General features: G+C 39.3%; 1 protein-coding gene across 6 annotated transcripts in view; it reads right to left on the bottom strand.

Moving 5' to 3' along the window:
• Positions 1-21,585, bottom strand: part of FAM135B (family with sequence similarity 135 member B) — a 250,483-nt gene that overhangs the window by 57,269 nt on the left and 171,629 nt on the right. For all 6 annotated transcript variants that reach the window (XR_007902926.1, XM_051778447.1, XM_051778448.1 and 3 more), the window contains 2 exons: positions 20,964-21,137; positions 9,572-9,698 (listed from right to left, as the gene is read on the bottom strand). Coding sequence is in view for 5 of the 6 variants with exons in the window: in XM_051778447.1 (XP_051634407.1) it covers positions 9,572-9,698; positions 20,964-21,137 (301 nt within the window). In the remaining variant the exon portion in view is untranslated. The remainder of the gene's footprint in view (positions 1-9,571; positions 9,699-20,963; positions 21,138-21,585) is intronic.

A 21,585-nucleotide genomic window follows, 5' to 3' on the forward strand; every position in this document is an offset into this window, starting at 1 on the left:
GCAGGTGACCTTTAAAGGTTCTTCCAACCCAAACCATTCTGTGAGTCTATGAACAGGACAAGGAGGAAAAGTGATGGGAGTAGACTGTTGGCTTTATCTGACCTGGTAGGAACTGGAGGCTACAGATGAATGACACATTTCATGACACACCCAGATAACCTGGGATCACGCAGTGAGTGAGTGCACAGACATTAACAATACATCAGATCCTATTCAAATACCATACTGTAAAGCTGGGAACAGCAGAGTACTGTAAAATCTGGCTGACTGGAAGCTTGATTCCTCAAGGTTTATGCTAGTCAAAGAAGTAGTGGAAGCTCATACACATGTGACTGTGTCTGGCTTACCCTAAACAAATCTTTAGACCCATATTCTTATCTAAATACTCATATATGTAACTGCATGAATACTTACACACTTTTCCTGGTTATGCAAAGAGCTTCCTCAAAGCATTACCCAATTACAATCTAAATTGGTGTTGTTTTTTTTTTTTTTGCCACTCACCACAACACTTGAATACAGATTCAGAACACGTGATTAAGTCATCTTCAGAAGTTATTCTTGTACTGAAGATCTTCTAAAATTACTCTTATCTTTCCATGAAATTTTTGAAAAATTGCTTTATCTATATTAGCTGAACTTCTGTCTAATGTAATTCACCTCTGTCTCCATTTGGCAATACTTTTGAGAATCATAACACACTGACCCATCTCTATTTTCTTAGCCTATTCTTTTCTTTTTGTCAGAACTGCTGAAACTTGTCTGATCCTTGGAGAATTTGTGAGATCACTGGTGCAGTGTCAGTCGTTTTTGCACAAATTGAAATTGCAGGGACTGCACTTCAAAGTGTTCCTGCCAAGCACTGCACCAAAACTTTTAATTCTTATCAGTTGTGAAACTGTTTCTTGGATCATTAGGACAGACATGATAACTGTGAACAGAGGTATAGGCTTTTGCTGTCACTTGAAGATTTGTTTCCACAAAACAAGACAAAGTGGTTGGAAAAAGAGGGAATCTCTTTTCTCATTCCCCAGTCCCAGAGCTGCTGTCTGGGATACTTGCCAATAGCAAAGGATTGGTTTCCAGATGACGGATCTGGACTGTGATGTTGTTGGCATTTCTACCCCTGCTGGAAAGGCCATCAGCTCAGAAGTTGTGAGAGTTGATTACGTCTCCCTTCAAGAATTGTCTCATCATCAGTCAGTAGGAATTATTGTAGTGTTCTTTAGGGCGTATGAACATGATTTTTCAACCAAGTACCCCTGGGAAAAAATACTGACAAGAAAGAAAAAGTGAATCATAGAGCGCTCTTTCAAAAGGTAGAGAACAGCCAAGTCTGATTCCTGAAGTGAGGAGCAGAAAGGCTGTTTCTGCTGCCCCTGCACTTCAGGAAAGAAAGAAAAAAAAAAACAAAACATATCTCCCAAGCCCCCTCCTATAAATTTCCTGAAAAATCAAAGCTGAAATCAGTAGAGAGGAAAAACTTGAATTGCAAGAATGTCGGTCAAGTAAATGACTGTACAAACCACACCAGTGGATTTCAGCCCCAAAGTGAGAAATTTTGGTGAGAGGAATCAAATAAATTCTTCAGTATATCACTGTAATGGCAGTTTTGTAAAAGAGAAAGAAATTCTCCATGCTTAGTCTGCCTTTTACCACCCTATTCACAACTCTCTAAATTAACCATAATAAAACTGTTTTCAGTTATACAAGTCTAGGTGTGATTTACTTTTTCACAGTGGTCTGCAGAGAAATAGGAAGATTTGGAAAGAGAATGCAGGAGACTGATTCTTCCCAATACATAACCAAAAAATAGTAAAAAACTGAATTGAAAAGTGCAAATTCTAATGCTTTACAAAAGGAATAAATTTTCAGTCCAATATGAGCAATTCCTGAGGATTTTGTCCAGAACAAGACTCCATCACCCTCCTATCTGAATTCTCACGAGAAACTCCAGATGATTTCATAACATTTTAATTGAACACCCACAACAAAAATGTTGCAGAGCTTTTTCAACACCATATTTCAGGCCTAAATCCAAATTAATCTCAGTTTTGAACTCTATCACAATGAAGATCATTGCCTTGCCGTACTCTGCATATGCCAGATCAAAAAGAAACGACCACAGAAAAGAAATATGCCAATGATTAAACAAACCAGTTATTGTCATTATTAGTTACCATGTTTTCTGCTACAGCTAGAAAACCTTTTAGCTCTTTCTAAAGATCAGCCATTTATCTTCAGGCGACGGAAGATTAAAGACCTCATCAGTAATTATCACAAATGGTGCCCTGAACACACTGATTAAAGATACTTGTCATTATACCTTATAAAGAGCACTATATCAGCTCTCTTACTGTTTTAGAATAATTGTGTGTTGGACATACACTGGAGTCCCAATCACAACTAATCACCATTGGCATCAGTAAGACACCCAAGGAATCTTTTAAAAACACATGAAAGAAATGCCTGCCATTACACACACCAAAGCAGAGAAGTCTGACACAAAAACTAAAACCATTTCCATGTAAAATTAACAATTCCAGATGAAATCCTGAGGTACACTACACTTCTGCAGTCTGGATTAGCTACATGGAGTAATTACAAATAAAAGTTATTTTAAATATTAGGATTTTAAATTTTTTTATTAAAAAAAAGAAGTTGAATGATATATATCAACTATCTTAGAACCACGGCATGGTTTCAGTTGAACAGGACCTTAAAGATCATCTTGTTCCAACACCCTGCCATGAGCAGGGACACCTTCCACTAGACCAAGTTGCTTAAACCCCAGTCCTTGAACACTTTCAGGGATCTTACACACTCAAGTTCTAAATTGGTAAAATCAGAATCTTAACAATACTTTGAGTTTGTAAATAATTAGACATTGCTTGTAAAACATCGTCCTTGGTACAAAGTTAAGAAAAACCAAAAAAAAGAAATTAAATAAAGTTTTGACGACTTCAAAGCCCTCCAGACACATCAGGTCCCTTTTTTATTTCTACCAGGAGATAGAGAACCTCTGTAAGTTTTCTGAAAAGGGAGAGGAAAAAACAAAATTCACATCACCCTTTCTTTCAAAAGAAACAGGAGAGTTTTAGTCCTTTGCAGAATTTTAGTTCTTTTATAAAATTAGTACCTCTTTTTGTCCTTGCCTTGCCTTACTTTCCTTCACCCATACCTTCTCCTTCAGCCTTCCCCTTTCTCACTCTCCCTTTCTCTCCTTCTCTCTGTATCTCTCATAAAATTTTGTTTTGGGGTCAGTACATAGCAAGTACCATGAAAAAAAAAGAAGGAACAATTGAATAACGTTAGAAAGATGGATGCTGTGTCAGTATAATAAATACAAAAAGAAAAAAAAAAGGATAACGTGAGTCTCTACATTAAGGTTCCTTTGTCTATAGATGAATGACTTTCACAGCTATGCTCTCCTCCCAGTCAAACTGGGATTTCAGGACGTATTACAGTTCCCACAATGAATCCTATCTGGGCTCTTCTCTGATGCACAGTCTTCACAGAATCACAGAACATTCTGAGTTGGAAGGGACCCACAAGGATCATTGAATCCAACTTTTCAGGGAATGGACCGTACATATCAAATCCACAGCCTTGGTGTTTTCAGTACCATGCTCTTACCCGCTGACCTAATCTCAGGCTCTTCCTTCTTCAAGAGATGAAAAAGTAAACTAGTTGATCAAAATGCCATAACTATACAGAAAAAAAGAAGACTAAACCACAGATGACTCTTATGTGACATAAAAATGTGGGTTTGAATAATGTTTTGGTACTAGGTTGGAAGAGCCCAGGTTTTGCATATGTTGCTGAAAAGATGAAAATATTAGCAAACTGTCTGTGGAAAAGAACTCTTATAATCAATGAAATTTTATTTGAATGACACTCCTAGTTCTTGTGTTATGCCAGGTTTAAACTTCATGTCTTTTGGGATTGCTACCTCAATGCTAGATGAAAGAAGAACACTTCTCATCAAACATCAGCACGTTATTAATGGGAAGTCATATGATTAATCAATCTGATTACTTAGAAGTCAATTTATCTGCAGTGCAACTGCTAGCCAAATGAAAATAAGATTACTGTGAGTACAGTTTATTAATAATTCCCAGAATGTCATTGACTCAACTTGATTATAACACAGCAGGCATTTGATGCACAATATTACAAAGACACTAAACCAAGCTGACAACAGTGGATAGAGAAGAGGTTTATTGTACTGGGTAAGGCATAAGAATCCTGAAGTGTAAGTGACCACTCAATTTGCAGTTCTGCAAGGAACATTTTATTTTTTTGTAAATGTAGTAGCTGTTGAAATTTTTCAGTGTCCATCTCTTATGGTTGTTGAGATCACCCGAAAGCATGAGTCAGTGTGGCATTGAGATACAAAAAAAACCTTGAACTTCCTCACAGGAAAAAACAATTTAGTAGACCCAAAAGGGAACTCAGATGCCCCCACGGGAAGCTAGTCACACACAGTTCATGAGGCTGCTTCATTCCACTAGAATGCTGCACTATCTACTGCAAGAATGCAGTAGATACGATCCTATTCTGAACACACCTACTGTGATGTATATTCCCCATGAGAATAGGTTATGGGCTGAAGACAACTTGAGAAAGTCCTAGCACATTTTATTATTCTGTAGATTATTCTCTACTAGTTTTTTGACCACTAAAATGTCTTCCTTTGTATTTATCTGACAACAAAAAATATTATTTCAATAATAAATATCTTTGTTGTCTTAACTGTCCTTGAAAGGAAGAGTGTAGTATAGATAGACAGAAAGTATTAGAGAGAGAAGAAAGGAGGAATGGAGAAAGGGAAGATTCCCCCTTTGCTGAGTAGAGGACTGGGAAGAGACAGGAAGACTTTTAAAAAAAAATTACCAAGGCTTAAATACGATTAATTATTATAACTACTCTGCTAAGCCAGGAGATGAGGAAACTGTCAGTGATGTTCAGAAGTCACTTGGGGAGAACTAGGGAAAATGTGTATGTACAGTCCAGAGCTGCTGACATTTAATTAGTCTCTGCACTGAGAAGTCAGAAGTGCAGAACGAGGAGCCTTCGGGATCTATTATTAAGCAGTGGCACCTCAGCAGCCCAAATGCTGAAAATTAGCTCTGGAAGAGACAAAAAGAGTTGATTGATATGGACTTTCTTTAGGCAGTCACTTGCCTTTTCAATAAGGGAAAAGCAAGTCGATGATGTAAACAGGATGAGCACTTCCGCAGTCAGTCTGTGGGCCTAAAAAGAGAATTAACTCTCTGATGCATCTATGTTTTATAAGGAAGAAAGAGGGAAAATGGAAAGTGTGACCTAGAGATGACATGTCAAGGTGAGTGTCTTCTGCTTTGTCTTCAAAAGATGTCTAACTTGGTAGTCATAACTCCAGATTTCAGCACATTTCTGGCTTTCCCAAGAGATTAGCACTACTGTAAATCCAGTCACTACACTACTGTGTTCAAATCTTGTCTAAACCATATGGTGTGGGTGGACTAAGCCACTGTACCACTCCCCTTCTTCAACAGGACAGAGAAAAAAACTCAACAAAAAGCTCAAGAGTCAAAGTAAGGACAGGGAGATCACTGACCAATTAGTGCCATGGCCAAAACAGACTCTGCTGGGTGGAATCAATAGAACTTATTACCAATTAAACAGAGTAGAATGAGAACTAAATCTAAAACCACCTTCCTCCAGGGCACAACCACCTGCTCTGGCATGGGGCTCTCCAAGGCTGCAGTGGGATAACCTGTGTCTTTACCACAGGCTGAAGGGAAATCTGCTCTGACACCTGGAGCAACTCCTCTCTTCGTACTTCACTGACATTGGTGCTTGGATAGTTGTTTATTTCTCATTTTCTCACTCTTCTGTCTCACAGGTGCTGACAGTGGTTTTTACCCTTTCTTAAATATGTTATCAAAGTGGTTCTACAGTTGTTGCTGTTGGGCTCAGCTTTGGCCAGCAGTGGGTCCACCTTGGAAACAGTTGGAGTTGTTTCTATATAATGTGGTGGAAGGTTCTTGTTTCTCTGGAAAGAAGCCTCCCCTCATCCCATCTCTCTCTGGTACCAAAACCTTGCCACATAAACCAAATAGACCATGCCACTAAACCATCTACTTCATAACATGACACTAGTGAGAACAAAATTAATTTTGGGATCTAGGCTGCTTCACAGATTTGTACAATTTATGTCAAACCTATGAAACTGAATAAACTGTGGAGTTAGTAAGTGCCTCAGACACAAGAAACTACTACTTTGTGGGGGTTTACATCTAGACCTCAGGAAAATTGCAATAGAAATGATTTAGAGTTCCTACCCCTTACAAGCTTCTGTTCAAATGTAATATTCTGGAAAGTATTCTGGAAAAATAATCTATCTGCAGCTGTCAGAGAAAAAAGCTCTTTTAGGTTTACTCACAATAGCTAAAGCTTGAATAAGAAAGTCTTGGTTATTTGCAGTCTTACAGTAAATTGAATAATGAGATTTGGTTTCCTAGAAAAGATACTAAACAGAAAACACTTGCCCATGAGATGTGTTTTAAGACATTAAGCCTAGAGACTTCTCAGATCAAGAAAAACACAGAAATGTACATGAAAAATAGAAGGATCCAAACTCAGATCTGCAGAAATGAAAACAGAACAAAACAAAAGAAAAAAACAGGACAGAGCAACATTAACTGTTTCAGAGAAGTTTATGACATAAAAAGGAACTAACCAACATCCCTTTAATGTTCCCATGTCCTGACTCTCAGCGAAGCTTTGTCAGCCTTGGAAGATGAGATACATTAATTGTCCTAGCCTAGATTTAGCCAGTTGCATTGAATCAGAGAAGCTTACAAACAAAAATATAACTGGTATATTTTGAATTAAGATATTCAACAGTTAATAATTTGAACATGCAGTAGGCAAGGTCCAAATAAAAATATGTAAAAAGTGAGCAGAGAGGTCTGCAGGCTTTTTTTTTTCATCTAATGAAAAGAGTAGGATCCATTCTCATGCCCAGGGGCAGTGACTGCAAAATTTCCCAAATCTGGAAATGTCTATAGTTCAGTTGAAGTTACATTTAACAAACACATTCAAACAATCTGGAATGGAATCTACAAGGTTGCAAAGGGAAGAAAACTTGACCCAGTGAAAAGCATTGTAACACTGTATGAGCTAATATTTCTCCTCTTCCTTCAATCCCTTATGGCTTGATATAAAGTCCCATATAAACCAGCAGTCACATGGCCCTTGTTTGGAATTAGGTTTACTCTCACAATAGGTTCTTTTTAGCTCTGAATTTTTATTTTTTATGTTAAACTAAGAGAAATATCCTTTGCTCATTATCATACATCATGGATAGCATAGGTAAAAAGGCCATCACATTCTATTAAATTAAAATGCTCAGCTCAAGAACAGATGCCATGACTTATGGAGGTTTCTGAAGCTAAGCAAATGCACATCTGACCACATGGGCCATGCAGCATTTTATTTATGATGGTTTGGTGTGCGGCATTCTGATGACTGCAGGGCAGCAGTGTGCTAAAACCAGTTCTTGAGAGAGCCCTTTCATTTTGGTATGTCGTAGGTCACCTGCCAAGATAATAATTATTGTATGGGGTCTGACTGGGATGGAGTTAGCTCTCCCCATGGCAGCCCTCACAGCCTGTGCTGTGCGTCAGTAGCTACAAAGGTGTCAGTGTCACACCAGTGTTTTGGCTACTGCTGGGCAGAGCTGGCACAGCATCAGCGTTGTCTCTCCAACATTCCACTCCCCTTCAGTAGGATTGGGGTGTGCAGATCTTGGGAGGAGACATAGTTGAGACAGCTGACTCGAACTGACCAAAGGGATGTTCCATTCCACATGACATCTGCTGAGCAATGAAAGCTAAGAAAAAGGAGGAGAAGGGGGAGCATTCACTATTATGACATTTGTCTTCCAGAGAAACTACTACATTACTGAAGCCCCACTTCCTAGGAAGTGGCTGGACATCACCTGCTGATGGGAAGGAGAGAATAAATCTTTCAGTTTCCTTTGCTTCTTCACGTGGTTCTTGGGTTTGCTTCATTAAACTGACTTTACCCACAAAGTTCCTTGATCCTACCCTGTCCAGTTAAGGAGGGAAGGGATGGAGTGGCTTGGTGGGCACCTGACTTCCAATCAAGGTCAACTCACCACAATTATATTGTCACAAAAAAACCCCAAACCAAACCAGACCAAACCAACAACAACAACAAAAAAAAACAAAACACAAAACAAAACAAAAAAACCCACAACAAAACAAAAAACCAAGCAAACAAAAAACCACACCTCATTAAAAAAAACCCCACAACCAAACCAAAAAAAAAGACGATTAGTCAACAGAGATGAGTAGAAAATAGTGTCCAGCTAAGGAAGAAATTTGGGAAAGCAATAAGGTTTTTCCTAATCACAACAGAACAAGATTTTTCCAGGGAGACTAAAAGCAAAAATGAGAGTGCAGTTAGCCTTTCCATCTCTCTTCTTACAATAGAGATCTGTCCAGAGGATAATGAAAAGTAGGCACCACTCTCAAAAGAAATCTCTTTTGTGTGATGTACAGAGATGTACACAGATTAATCTACAAAATAAATATTTGAATCAGCTATTTAAACATCTATGATGTGACTGCCTACCAGAGAGACAGAGGTTGAGGTCAGTTTGTTTGCCAAAAGCATACACTGACCCAATGTTTCGGATAGCAGCCTCAGGTCAAACATTCTCTCAGCCCTGGTAGTTCTTCTGCACCAGCTGCTCTAGGCTTGGATGTTTTAAATATTTATAAAAAACAGCTTTGACAAGAAAGCTTGAGGGAAGCTGAGGGCAGCATGTTAATCAGAAACCTTGAATCATGGTTTCCTAACAGGTTAATTATTGCAATATTCTGGGCTGAGTTTCTAGATCTGAGGAAATGTTTCTGACAAAAAAAAAAAAAAGAACAAAACAAAACATACCCACAACAAAACACTGCACAGCAAGTGCTTAAAAAAAAAAAAAAAAAGAAGAAAAAAAAAGGAACAAAGCAACAAAAAACCCCCAATTAATCATTATTTTTCAAACAAACAACTTTCTACTAAAAATTGCACAATGAGCTCTCTCTCAAAGGCACACACTAACTGTGGGACCTGCCATGGGTAAGGCAATGTGTACAATACCCCATCACCAACACACACAATACTCAATACTCAGGACACAAAACCTTCCTTTACAACATCCTTAATAATGACTCAAGTCCTCTGGCTGTCATACACAAAACCTGAAAGCCAGGGCCTCTTCCTGAATAATTAATTTCACCTTCAAGCAGACACCTGATCAGGTGAATCCTGTCTTAAAAGTGCCATTGGCAATTGGGGTATATATCCACACATCTTGAACTTTCTGAACACCAAGGGATTGTATATCCAAGTGCCAGCTAGTTCATGCAGAAATGTTTGAGGGTTTCTTCTTCCAACAAAATCCCTCTACTAGAAATACACAACCATGACAAGTTCTCCACAGGTAATAGGGACACTCGGAGTGATCCAATGGAAGTAAGACATCATTTTTCATCCTCCTTACCTCTGAAGAAGTGGGTTTGCAGTAGCCAGCTCCAAACACTAGATTTTCTAAAGACATACTGGACTGGTCTTGTCCCGCCTCCAGGTTGCCTTTACCAAGCCAAGAACCTTTCCCTGGACGAGTGAAACTATAAGAAGAAAAATTGAGAAGAAAAACTAATTAAAGGAATATTGTTAGAGAAGAGTCATTGTTGTCATTGTATTATTTCCTTCCTTAGAAAATATTGTACTTTTGGTGGTGCTGGGTTTTGCTTTTATTAATTTCAAATTGACACTGTAAATTCATGTTTCTCTTAAAAATGATCATTGTTCAGTGTGTTGGACATCACTAGCTCAAGTTTGTTTCCTAGACATTCAGATGAGTGGTTTGAGTGTTATCTCTAACTCATTCCTTTCTCTGCTCTCATACAGATCTTTTTCCAGCATAACATCTCACCAACACAACCTTTCCATCTATCCACACAGATAAATACTCTTATCCAACTTCTCATCAGCTTTCACCTTGATGGATGCAACAACTTCCTCTCTTGCTTTAACCTTCCTCTTTGAGTTGTGCATGACCTCTCTTATCTTCTATATCTCATATCTCTATATCTATATCTTCTATAGCTCATCCCAAACTTCTTATAGATTGGAAGTGTAGTTCCCACTTCTCACTTTCCCATGACATTAGCTTCCAGCACCAAATGACAAGACTACAGCCCAAAAGCTACATTTGTTTTTGCTGGATGCAGTCCATTCATCTGGGAAATGTTCTCCCATATCCTTGGTGCAACATGAATTCACTGTTCTCCAAATTCTTCCTCAAAATCCTGACAGAATGTAAGTTGTTTTGGTGTTTTGGTGTTGTGGACATTACCTCTCAGTGCTGACTATTATGGCCAGTGTTCCCTTCTGGCTGTATGTCTCCTATCTTCGACCATTGAACCCATTGAGAGTGGAATATCTTGACTGGAGTTTACTCAGCCTCAAGCCCACTAGAGTCCTGATGCACAGTCAGGGCTCATGCTCTGGGTTAATCTGAGCAAAATACACCTCCCAGTTAATGATGTAGGTTGCCTTTATATTCACTGGAGAGGAATTGGCATTTCCAGGGTATGAGTCACCTCCTTCTAAAGCAGTGATATCAAATAGATCAGGGGACTTGTACCCTCAAAGTACTTATTTCTTATTGTGGACTATAAAGAGAGGCCTCATCAGCAACTGGATTTAAATGAGATAACCCCACAGTTTGTCCCTCGGAGAGCATGTGCTGTACATAAACTGTATCAAGATTTCAAGAGGGAAATCAGGCTACTTGGGGTGAATACAAGGAGTCAAATTACTGAGTCCAAATAGTGATGCAAGCAACCAGAAGTGTTCTTTAAAAACATGTAGGTAAACGTGGAACTAAAATAATGAAGTGCAGAGAAAGAAGGAAAACACATTTGCTCTTCATACAAAGTGCAGGGATAATGCCACTTGAGGTTGTGTTACAGCTCCCAAATTGGGATCACCATCCACGGCTACCTGATGCCCATCCAGGCATCCCAAATTACATCATACCCAGGAGACCTGGTCTCCTTGAAAGAATAAAAACTTCCAGGGTGGAGAGCACAAGAAACATCTTAAAACCATAACGTGCCAGAACTAAAAGCCACAGGGCAGTTCCATTCATGCTGGGAACACTTTCCAGTCTGAGGTTGTTCCTCTGTGTAGATGTGCATCACATGGCCACTTCAGCTCAGATCAGCCTAATTCATTGATATCTACACCTGATTCAGATTTTAAGGACAGATTAGAGCACTGACTGCTGTACAGAAGCATGCACATAAAAAAAGAATCATAGAATATCCTGAACTGTAAGCGACCCACAAGGATCACTGAAATCCAACTCCTGGATACGCAAAAATCACACCATGTGCCTCAGAGTGTTGTGTAAATATTTCTTGAATTCTGGAATGATACTTATGCTAAAGACAAAAAAAAGGTTCAGGAATACTTGTTATACTCAAACAACATGTGAGGATCTGGTGTGAAACAGAGCAAGGTGTACAAAGTCAGAAAAAGAATCTCAAGGAAAGTTAGGAATTGGACGACTTTCAGAAGGTTAAATGCAAATCCCTGCCTTACCTGTAGCTCAAAAGTGCTGCTTGTTATATATAAATACTGGCAAAAAGACCATCCCGTAAGAGGGATGATGGGGTAGAAAAACTTAGCAAATATCTGTTCTTGCTTATGTATGTTTTATTTATGTGATCGAAGGAATTTCCAGCTGGTTGCTTCTAAGAAGCATGAAGTCTTCCCATGTGTTTCCTACACACAACATTTAAGATAAAAATAACAAATAAATAAATAAATAAAACTATTTCAAACAGCCAGGAAATAAACAGCGCTCTGAATAATTTCAGCTGTTATTGAGTGATGTTATCTGCCCTGGTCTGCTGGCAAGGCTCAGGAAGCAGAAATAAAAAATGATTGCTGTGGTATCAGAGAGAGAAGCTTAAACAAATGTTGCCTGCACATGAAAAACTCCTCATTTGAATATTAACAAAGCTTTCAAAGGTTTAAAGAAAAGCACTTTTTAATGCCTTTTTTATTTATTTATCTTTTGCTTTTACAGCAGAGAAGGGATTTTAATCTGTTGATTTTATGGAAATTGATTTCACATAGCACTGTAAAACAAAACCCTTTTTTGGGAAACATGCCAAAATGTCCTCAGTATGCTGAGGGAAGTTTAAGCGGAAGGCTTACAAACTGCCGAGGTCCCCCTAATGCTTTCTGAAGTACCTTATGCTTGAAGATAATTTTTATTAGCAATACCAGGTCAATTTGTTACATCTTTTTTTTGTATTTATTTCTTCTAATTATTTCTGCAAACATGTTTATCTGTATGAATCATGAACCTTGTTTACTTACATGTCCATTCAGACTATTTAATAGCATTGATTTAATATCAACATTTAGATCCTTATCCAGTATGTTAACCTTAGCTTTTAATTGGATTTCGGATAAAAAAGGTCAAAAGAGGTAATGGGTGCATGTCCAAGAGGATTAACATGCGTGCAGGACTATTAATATTATCGGTGAAATGTTTTATGGGTTTTTTTTTGAGCTGACCTTTTGATGACCTTATCCATGAGATCATGGATGGTGAGGCACCGTAACAGTTTGTCCTGAGAAACTGTGGACACTCCATCCCTGAAAGTGTTCAAGGTCAGGTTGGATGGGGCTCTGAGCAACCTGGTCCAGTGGAAGATGTCCCTGCCCATGGCAGGGGAGTTGGAACGAGATGATCTTTAAGGTCCTTTCCAACCCAAATCATTCCATGATTCTATGATTCAATGTCTTTATCCTTCAGAGGAGTCTCCCAGTTATTACAGCAGCCGTCTACGGACACATAGTACAGTAAACTGCATTGAAAACTGCATTTTTTCCCTTTCTTATAGCCTGCAAGATATCAACAATCAAAATTTAAGAACTTTCTGAGTCAGAGGTTGTACTCAATTATTTCCAACAGTCATGGTTACCTTCTATGAATTTGTGTCCATGCCTTTTTGATTTATACTCTTGGCCTCTGTAACTTACATTCATTTTGGAACGAACTGCACTTGTGGTAAGTTCTGAACTTTCTGATTCTTTTGAACTCCCTGTTGGGGAATTGGTTGTGGCACCTCTTGGTTCTTGTATAGCACAAAATATTAAATAATCATTCCCTGTTTATTTTACCTTTGGACAATTCTCTCACGTATAAATGAGATGGCAGTTCCTTAGCATAACAAATGGATTGGCCTTGATAAATGTTAATTCAGATGTGTTACTGAAGCAAATCAGAAAAAATACTTCAGGGCAGTTTAAAATAACATTGTTCTCTTTGAGATTAAACTTCTCTGAAAAAGAAATAACCTTTTTGAATTTTTAATTTTGTTTTGGTTTGGTTTTGGTAAACAAAACTTTTTTTTTCCATGAATTTTAGGTTTTAGCAGAATGGGAGGAAAATTAGAAGATTGGGATCTGAATCTTCCTTGGGAAAAAAAAATATCTTGCTCTATTTGAAAGGATCAAACTGTAAAAAATTAAAAACCCCAAACAAACAAAACCTCACACAATCATCACATTTCTAATTACAAGAAATGACAATCTTGGGACTATATCAGGAGAGGAAGTTCAGGAAATTAACTTTTATCCCATTTAGGCCAGATCCTTGGAGAAACCACTTATTTTTCCCTCAGTCCCTTATGCATAAAATATTATTTCTTTAAAAAATTAAAAATATAAGTCAGTCCCATAGAAATAGCAGACCTCAGAATTAAACCCTCACAGCCCCCACTGCCAGCTGTTTGCATTTCACCAGGAGCTCCCTTCTAACTCCCACACATCAGGAAAATTGTAATGACAACACTGATTTCCCTCAATTTTTTGACTCAAAACTTTAATATAGCTTTTGGGAAATTACTACTGGCATGTGGCCATAGGGTACATGGGTGATCTGTTACTTATTTTTGAGAATAATATGTGGATGTTTGCAGATTGTGCTCCTTTAGGCATGTATTTCTCTTACTCAAGGAGTTTCACTAAGGTTGTAATCAGTGGCTGTAAAATATTCTGAGCTTTTTGGGTAAAACTGATAAGATTTATTAAAATAAAATTTTTAATGAAAACAGATATCTCTCCTTAGATCCCAAATGGAGGCAATCTGGTCTGAAATCTTTACAGATTTTGACTGCTGGAAAATATTGGTTCGTTTGTCCTGAACTTAACCTTAGTTGCTATAAAATTTGAAAACAGATAAAGCCATGTGGGGATATTTAATTTTCAGTGGGAGTTTTTGTTGTTGTTGGGTTTGGGTTTTTTTAAGTTTAACTCAGAAATTTCCAGTTTTTTCTTATGTGGTTTCTCAGCTGGTAACTCAGGAGACTGGCACGTCAAAGAGGAGGTTTATCTTTGCAGATGCATAACAAACTACCAAATAAAAGAAAATTCAAAGGAAAAATCATCCAGTTGTTATGAGGGGGTGCTTAGAGGAAAATAATATCAACCAGTATTCTTCTAATAAGCATACATAGAAGCAATAGGTCTTTACTGCATAAGTATTTAATTTTCTTTCTACAGATTAATTTATTTGTAAATAGAATGGAAAGGGAAAAAAAGTTATGAATTTTACTCCCCAGTATTACATTTCTGCAGTTTCAGATGCAAGCTCCCCATAAGTAGGTGCCAGCCACTCTTGCAACTGTAGAAAAAGTGACCTGCATAATCTGCACCCAGATTCAAGATGCACAGGGCAGTACAGTGTGTGTATTACCTATAGATAGATCAGTCGTGCTTTTGAGGAACAGGATGCCTGGAAACAAAAGAACTTTGGTGAGATAAAATTGCTCAAGGATGGCCAGGGTTGGCCTGATTCCTCAGTGCAGTGGAGCAGATCTGAAACCTTGGAATATTCTGTGACCTTGATTCTGTTTCTTCTTTCTGGAGCAGAACAAGCTAAAGACATTAAAACATTGAATATTTGTGTCTTGGTTTCTCCACCAACAAAATTTGTATTATATTATTTTCCCATCACAGATCCCACCAAGATTTCTTGTTTCTCATACAGTCATTTGATTGTGGGCAATTAAGGATTCAATGTTAATAAGTAAAATCTTGAAAGTCAACTTTGTTTTTCATGTAAATTTATGTATGAAAGTGGGGAAAGGAACAGAAAGCTGAGGAGAATCCAGAAAGCTGAGAAAATTAAACCCCTTTCTTGTGCAAGCAAGAGAAAACAGGTTTGCCAGCTGCCTATGGTGAAAGATATTGATTATATGTAGCAATTTCAAGACTTGTTTTTTTTTTCCTTGGTGTTTTTGGGGTGTTTGTTTGTTTTGGGTTTTTTTTTGGGGGGGGGAGGAAGTGGTATAGAGGTCTATGCTATAAGTGAACCATGTTTCTTGTTGTTTGCTTTTTAAATGAGTCCAATATAAGAAAGGCACTATGCTTGCAGCATGCCTGAGACTAAGTAGACCTTACACCACAGATCTGCACATTTCGCTTTCGGAAAAACAGAAATATTTCTTGAAGTCTGAGCTATGTTGGAGCAAAGCACCTTTCCTAACAGCTGAGACTGGGTTAATAAGTGCTGGTTGCACTTCCAGACTGGACCAGTTGTGAAGCCAGTGACAGGGAGCTGAGGGAGAAGTCAGTGCCTCGGGCCAGAAACCAAATCAGAAAACTGTAGTCCAAAACCCCTAAATCCTTCTCCTCCTCACCTTCCTCCTGCAGCTGTCTGCTCACATTTAGCCTCTGGAGCTTAGGTAAGAAAATAAAAAGGGTATTTAAGCATTTAATGAAGGTCAATGCATCAGCAGGGGAACAGTCTCAAGCTCGAACATTGTTCACTTTTTCTGTTTATCTTTTGACAGACTTGTTGGGCTCATCTTGTGTCATCCTGGGTAAAATGTGGTTGCCTTTAACTTTCCAAAGAGAACTATCACTTCCGTGATATTAGGAGAGCAGTGCCATCCAACTTCCTGCTCCAGATTCTCCTCTGTTTGTCCCACATCCCAAAAGTCTGAAATACAGCTCTGTGATCTGCAGCTGCCGAAAGCATTTGGTGCAGACATGGTTGCTGTCACTGAGAGAGGGCAAGGAGTTACCACAGTTCAGCTCCAGCCCTGCCCTGACAGTGTCCTGTTGGAAGGGTCTGGGTGTAGGGCAAGACACAGGTGAGGGGAGCAGTATTTTGGGCCAAGACAACAACTATCAAAACCACTGAGCCCTACACCCCAGTTCTCCCCTATTACTGCATTCCTACCTGGAAAGCAAAGTTTTGGGCTTGACTCCAAGTGGTCCAGCTTCCCCAGTCACTTCTGGAGTGCTTTCTAGAGGAGTCAGAGAACTCTAAAGGTCAGAGTTTTTAACCAAGTTCGGCTCAGTAAGGACAAGCAAAAGACACCCAGTCCCTTCCCTGCTGCTCAGAGTTCCCTCTGCAGAGGGATGCAGCTGCCCAAGGAACCAGGAGAGATGATCCAAGCACCAAAGCATCACACCACGCTCCTGGTCATCCCACATCTAGGCCAAAAATGACTGCTCTAGAGATAAGTGGGCCCATGAGAACCTCATGAGACTCAACAAGTCCAAGTGCAAGGTGCTACATCTGAGTTTGGGCAGTCCCAGATACAAGTACAGACTGAGACTCACTGAGAGGAGCCCTGTGGAGGAGGACTTGAGGGTTCTGGTGGATGAAAAACTTGACATGAGCCAACAGCATGTGTTTGCAGCCCAGAAAGCCAATTGCATCAAAGGCAATGTGGTCAGCAGGTCAAGGGCAATGATCCTGAGCCTCTGCTCTGCCCTTGTGGGACCTGGAGACCTGCATCCTGTTCTGGAGTCATCAGCACAGGAAATTGTGGGAAATTTTAGACCTCTTAAGAGTGGGTCCAGGAGAGACCACAAAGATCATCAGAAGGCTGGAGTTTTTCTCCTATAAAGACAGGTTGAGAGAGCTGAGGTTGTTCAGCCTTGAGAAGGAAAGGCTCCAGGGTGACCTTGTAGCAATAAACTAAAGCACTAAACTACCTAAAGGTAGTTTACAGAAAAGTATGAGAGGGACTTTTTAACAGGGTCATGCAGTGACAGGACAAGGGGGAATGGCTTTAAATTGACAGAGGAGAGGTTTATATTAGATTTTATGAAGAAATTCTTAAATGTGAGAATGATGAGGCCCTGGCACAGGTTGCCCAGGGAAGTTGTGGGTGTCCCATCCCTTGCACTGCTCAAGGACAGGTTGGATGAGGCTCTGAGCAACCTGGTCTAGTGGAAAGTGTCTCTACCCATGGTAGAAGGTTGGAATGAGATGATCTTTAACATCTATTCCAACCCCGACCATTCTGTGATTCTAGAATTCTTTGATAACAAAGCTGGAGATAAACTGACTCCAAGTCTGTCTCACCACCTTCTTACCCAACCTCTCACCTTCTTAGTAAATCCACAGAGCCATTAGCAGCCACCATGAATGCAGTATCTCACTAAAAAGCTGGGGGTTATACTCTTTAGAAAGGTTGAATCACAAAATTTCCATCCAGAAGCTTGCAAATGATCCCAGAAATATGAATTTTAATCGTTCTCAGGTTGGTAAAAAGTTAGGTCTTCAGAGTCTCAAACCTAATGTAATATTTGTTAGCTCAGAATTATTAATCAGGACAAACAACAATATCAAAATATTCACTTGTCAAAAAGCAGAAGGCAAGAGAGGCATCCTGGAAAGGTTTCCCTAACTATTTGTGAGTGTACATTTCCCTGAAGGCAATGGCCTGAATTGGTCTGTTTGATTTCTACCTTTAAATACAGACAACATGAAAGAACTTTGGGGAAGAGTATCTAATTTGTCAACAGAGCTAACAAAGTATGAAGAGCTGAGTCCACAGGGCATATGTGAGCACACAGTTGTGCTTCAGGCAAAGTGGTTTTCCAGGAAAACTTCAAGGTAGCAGTGAATTTTAATTTTACATAATTATTTTCAGGGTGGGTCTAGAACTGTTGCAATTTTACATTTGAGTCTATAGATATGTTGCTATCTACTCTCTTATACAGATCTGAATCATGGGTCATCTACCACCACCACCTGCGTCTCCTAGAACGCTTCCATCAACGCTGCCTCTGTTCAATCCTAAACATCCACTGGTCAGATTATGTGACCAATACATCTGTTCTAGAACAAGCAGCAGTCACAAGTATTGAGGCCATGTTACTGAGAACACAGCTGCATTGGGCAGAGCACGTCTCCAGGATGAAGGACCACTGCCTCCTAAGATCCTGCTTTATGGTGAACTTGCCACTGGCTGCCGCATGAGAGGAACCCCGAAGAGGAGATACAAGGACTCCCTGAAACAACATCTCAGCCTTGTCCATATTGATCACCATAACTGGTCTACTCTGGCCTCCAACCGGGAGGTCTGGAGACACACCATCTATAATGCTGCTGATGCCTTTGAGAAAGCACGCAGGATCACCCTTGAGGAGAAAAGGCAATGCAGAAAGAATCGTGCCTTGCAGAATATACCATCTAAGGAATCTTTCTGTTGTGCCTTCTGCAACCAGACATGCCTGTCTCGTATTGGCCTTTTTAGCCACCAACGCGCTTGCAACAAACGTGGGTAGAGCCCTTCCCAATTCTTCGTTCGTGAAGCCCAGCCATGATGCTACAGATATGTGCAGAAATAATATGTATATACACACAAAGTATGTACCATGATGGGACAGTTCAAGATAGCAAAAAAACCATTGTGAAGCACTGCATAGATATTTTTTTCCCAAATAATGTAACTATCTCCATCCTTGCAAGTGTTCAAGGCAAGGTTGGATGGGGCTTGGAGCAACCTGTTCTAGTGGAAGGTGTGCCCCTGTCAGGGAGGTTGGAACTAATTTATCTTTAAGGTCCCTTCCAACCCAAGTCATTCTGTGATTCTATGATCTGGAAATTATTTTTTCCTATAATGTGACAAAAAAGACTTTCCAGTCATTCAGGTTCTATACAGTTACCAAAAAAAAAAAAAAAAAAAACCAAAATAATGACTTTACAATGGTCTTTTTTCTATATTCCTACTAAACTCCTATGATAAGTGAGAAACAGGAAAGCTCTGAGCTATGAGCAAATTAAACAAGTCTTAGTTGGCTGGTTTTGTTTTAGAGTGCAATTTATTTTATGCTAGTGTCTTCATCCTGATTTATACTGAGAAAATCCATGATATAAAAACCCTTCAGGTTTGGAATATTTATCAAGAAAAAGATAAATCCTTAGTATCACACTTTAAAATGATTTTATGGGCTTAAGCAAATGAGAGTGTATATTGTGTTGTCAAAAATCTTCATTCCACTGCATTAAGTAAATACATTGTATACTTCACAAAGGTCCACAAAACAGTATTTTAAAAGCTATAATAATCTGACTATGGAACAATTACTCATCATGTGATTTATGCCTAATAACAGTAACAAGCCTGTGCAGCCCCATTCATTAGAGGATAAAACAGCACTCAAAACAGTCATTAAGCCTGGTAACTATTGTTCTTTCATCCTTTTCTATAGTAGAACAGTAAGTAAATTATCTGAGCAAAATTATCTGGTTAGTAGTCTGTTACAATTTAATTTCATCATTAAAAAAGTCGACACATAGCAGAACAGAGATACAGTTGTTACCTGTATCACATCAGCAGAAGACAGATATATCAGTCTGATCTCTGATATGAGACACATCACTACCACAGCTCATAGAATCTTCAAATGGCTTGAGTTGAAAGGGATCTTAAAGATTATTTAGTTTCAGCCTCCTGGCCATGGGCAGAGATACCTTCCACCAGACCAGATTGCTCAAAGCCCCATCCAATCTGGCCTTGAACGCTTTCAGGGGTGGGGCAGACTGACTTCTCAACCTCAGGCTCAACCTCTTACATTCTCAGTTCATTCTGTGACACTGTGTACAAGCAATGCCTTCACACAAATGGAGAACTGAAGCAAAGATGTATCAAGTCAAAGCATGAAAACCAAGGAAAACACTCTACAGGTTCATCTTTCCTCTCTGACACTGTGTTCTCTGCACAGTATTTGCCAAGCTTTAGAGTTTCATGGTCGTTTGGTAAACGACAAGATCTTGCTGGAGTTAAGGGAAGCTGAACAATGCTGAACACTGCATTTTGCTTCAAGACCTCTCAACACTCTGTCTCATGCACTGAAAAGTTTGAGCACTAAGTAAATTGCCAGAAAGACCTTTGCTTCCCTTCGCCTGCTCTAATATGAGAGGATATTGACCTCCAGCCCTGTTTTACTTGAAGGAGTTCTAAGTTATTTTCGAGTCATTGTGAATCAGATAACATAAATCACACCTAGACCCCATGGCAGCTGGTATTATACTGCTGCACAGTAAAACCAGATGATTCTGCAAAGGAATAACCCAGTGAAGCCTTATCCAGCATTGACTCCTCTGTGCCTCCTCCTAACCATGTTATGAATTATGCTCATACACAGAGGCCATGGATGAGATTAGAGTCCAGTTGTCCTGAATGCTTTACAAAACATCACAGGGGGGGAAATGTAAATGTTCTTAGTTGCTTTTAGACTAAAGAGAAAAAACTGCCAAGGAAAGCACAATTTTAACTTTCTCATTACAAATAGGGAATAGAGAGATCAAGACTAGTCAAAATTTTTAACCTCTTTCCCATAATTTTACCACTTTTTCATCAGACCTCTGGTGCTTTACCAAGGGAAGAGGCCGGTGTCAGAGCTTGGTTGTAAATCCCAATCTCCATTAGCCCAGGACCAAAAAACTTTAAATTAAATTATCCTCTATCCTTCTCCCATCCAGTAAGCAAATTGTATGAGAGAACTCAGCAGAGAAATCTCCTCTGCTTTTCCACAGACATTTCTGTGCCCTTTACCTGATCAGAGGCTGGTGTAGTGCCACCAGGGACGCATGGACTGTGACAGAGATCACTGACAGGTGGAAATAGTCAAACATGACAGGGACATGGTGGTGCAGACCTCGCTGGGGGTGGAAGTGGAGACACAGTGTTCGGCTGCTGATCACGGGGATCGCTGGAACATCCCTCAGCCTGCAAGGGAAAGAGGTTTAACAAGGGTTAGTGAAGGCCTGAGTTGTCACAGCCTATAACGTGCTACAGGCAGCAGACTGAGAGATGACTCGAGATGTGAAATTTATCACTTCTCAGCTTCTTAAGGGGTAAGATAACTGAAGAGTGTCTGGTGTTGTACTTGTGCCAAGCATAAATATGAATATTAATATAGATATTTGAACATTAATATAGCTATAACTAATATAAATAGAAACACAAAGAATAAATAACATATGTAGAGTTATATGAATGTACTGTATAAAAAAAAGAATAAGTGCAATGCAATTCCGGTTTTCCCCGCTGGTTGCCCTTGATGTCCGTGTACCCACTAGTTCTGGAGATGTCAAGAACTAAGCAACAGAAGGAAGTGCATTTAGTAAACTGTTCAGATTATTTGGGTGCTCATAGATGGGACAGCTTACTATTT

Source organism: Manacus candei, unplaced genomic scaffold (genome assembly GCF_025592945.1).
Source record: "Manacus candei isolate 608988 ecotype Guabito, Panama unplaced genomic scaffold, ASM2559294v1 h1tg000013l, whole genome shotgun sequence".
In the NCBI taxonomy this organism is placed as follows: domain Eukaryota; kingdom Metazoa; phylum Chordata; class Aves; order Passeriformes; family Pipridae; genus Manacus; species Manacus candei.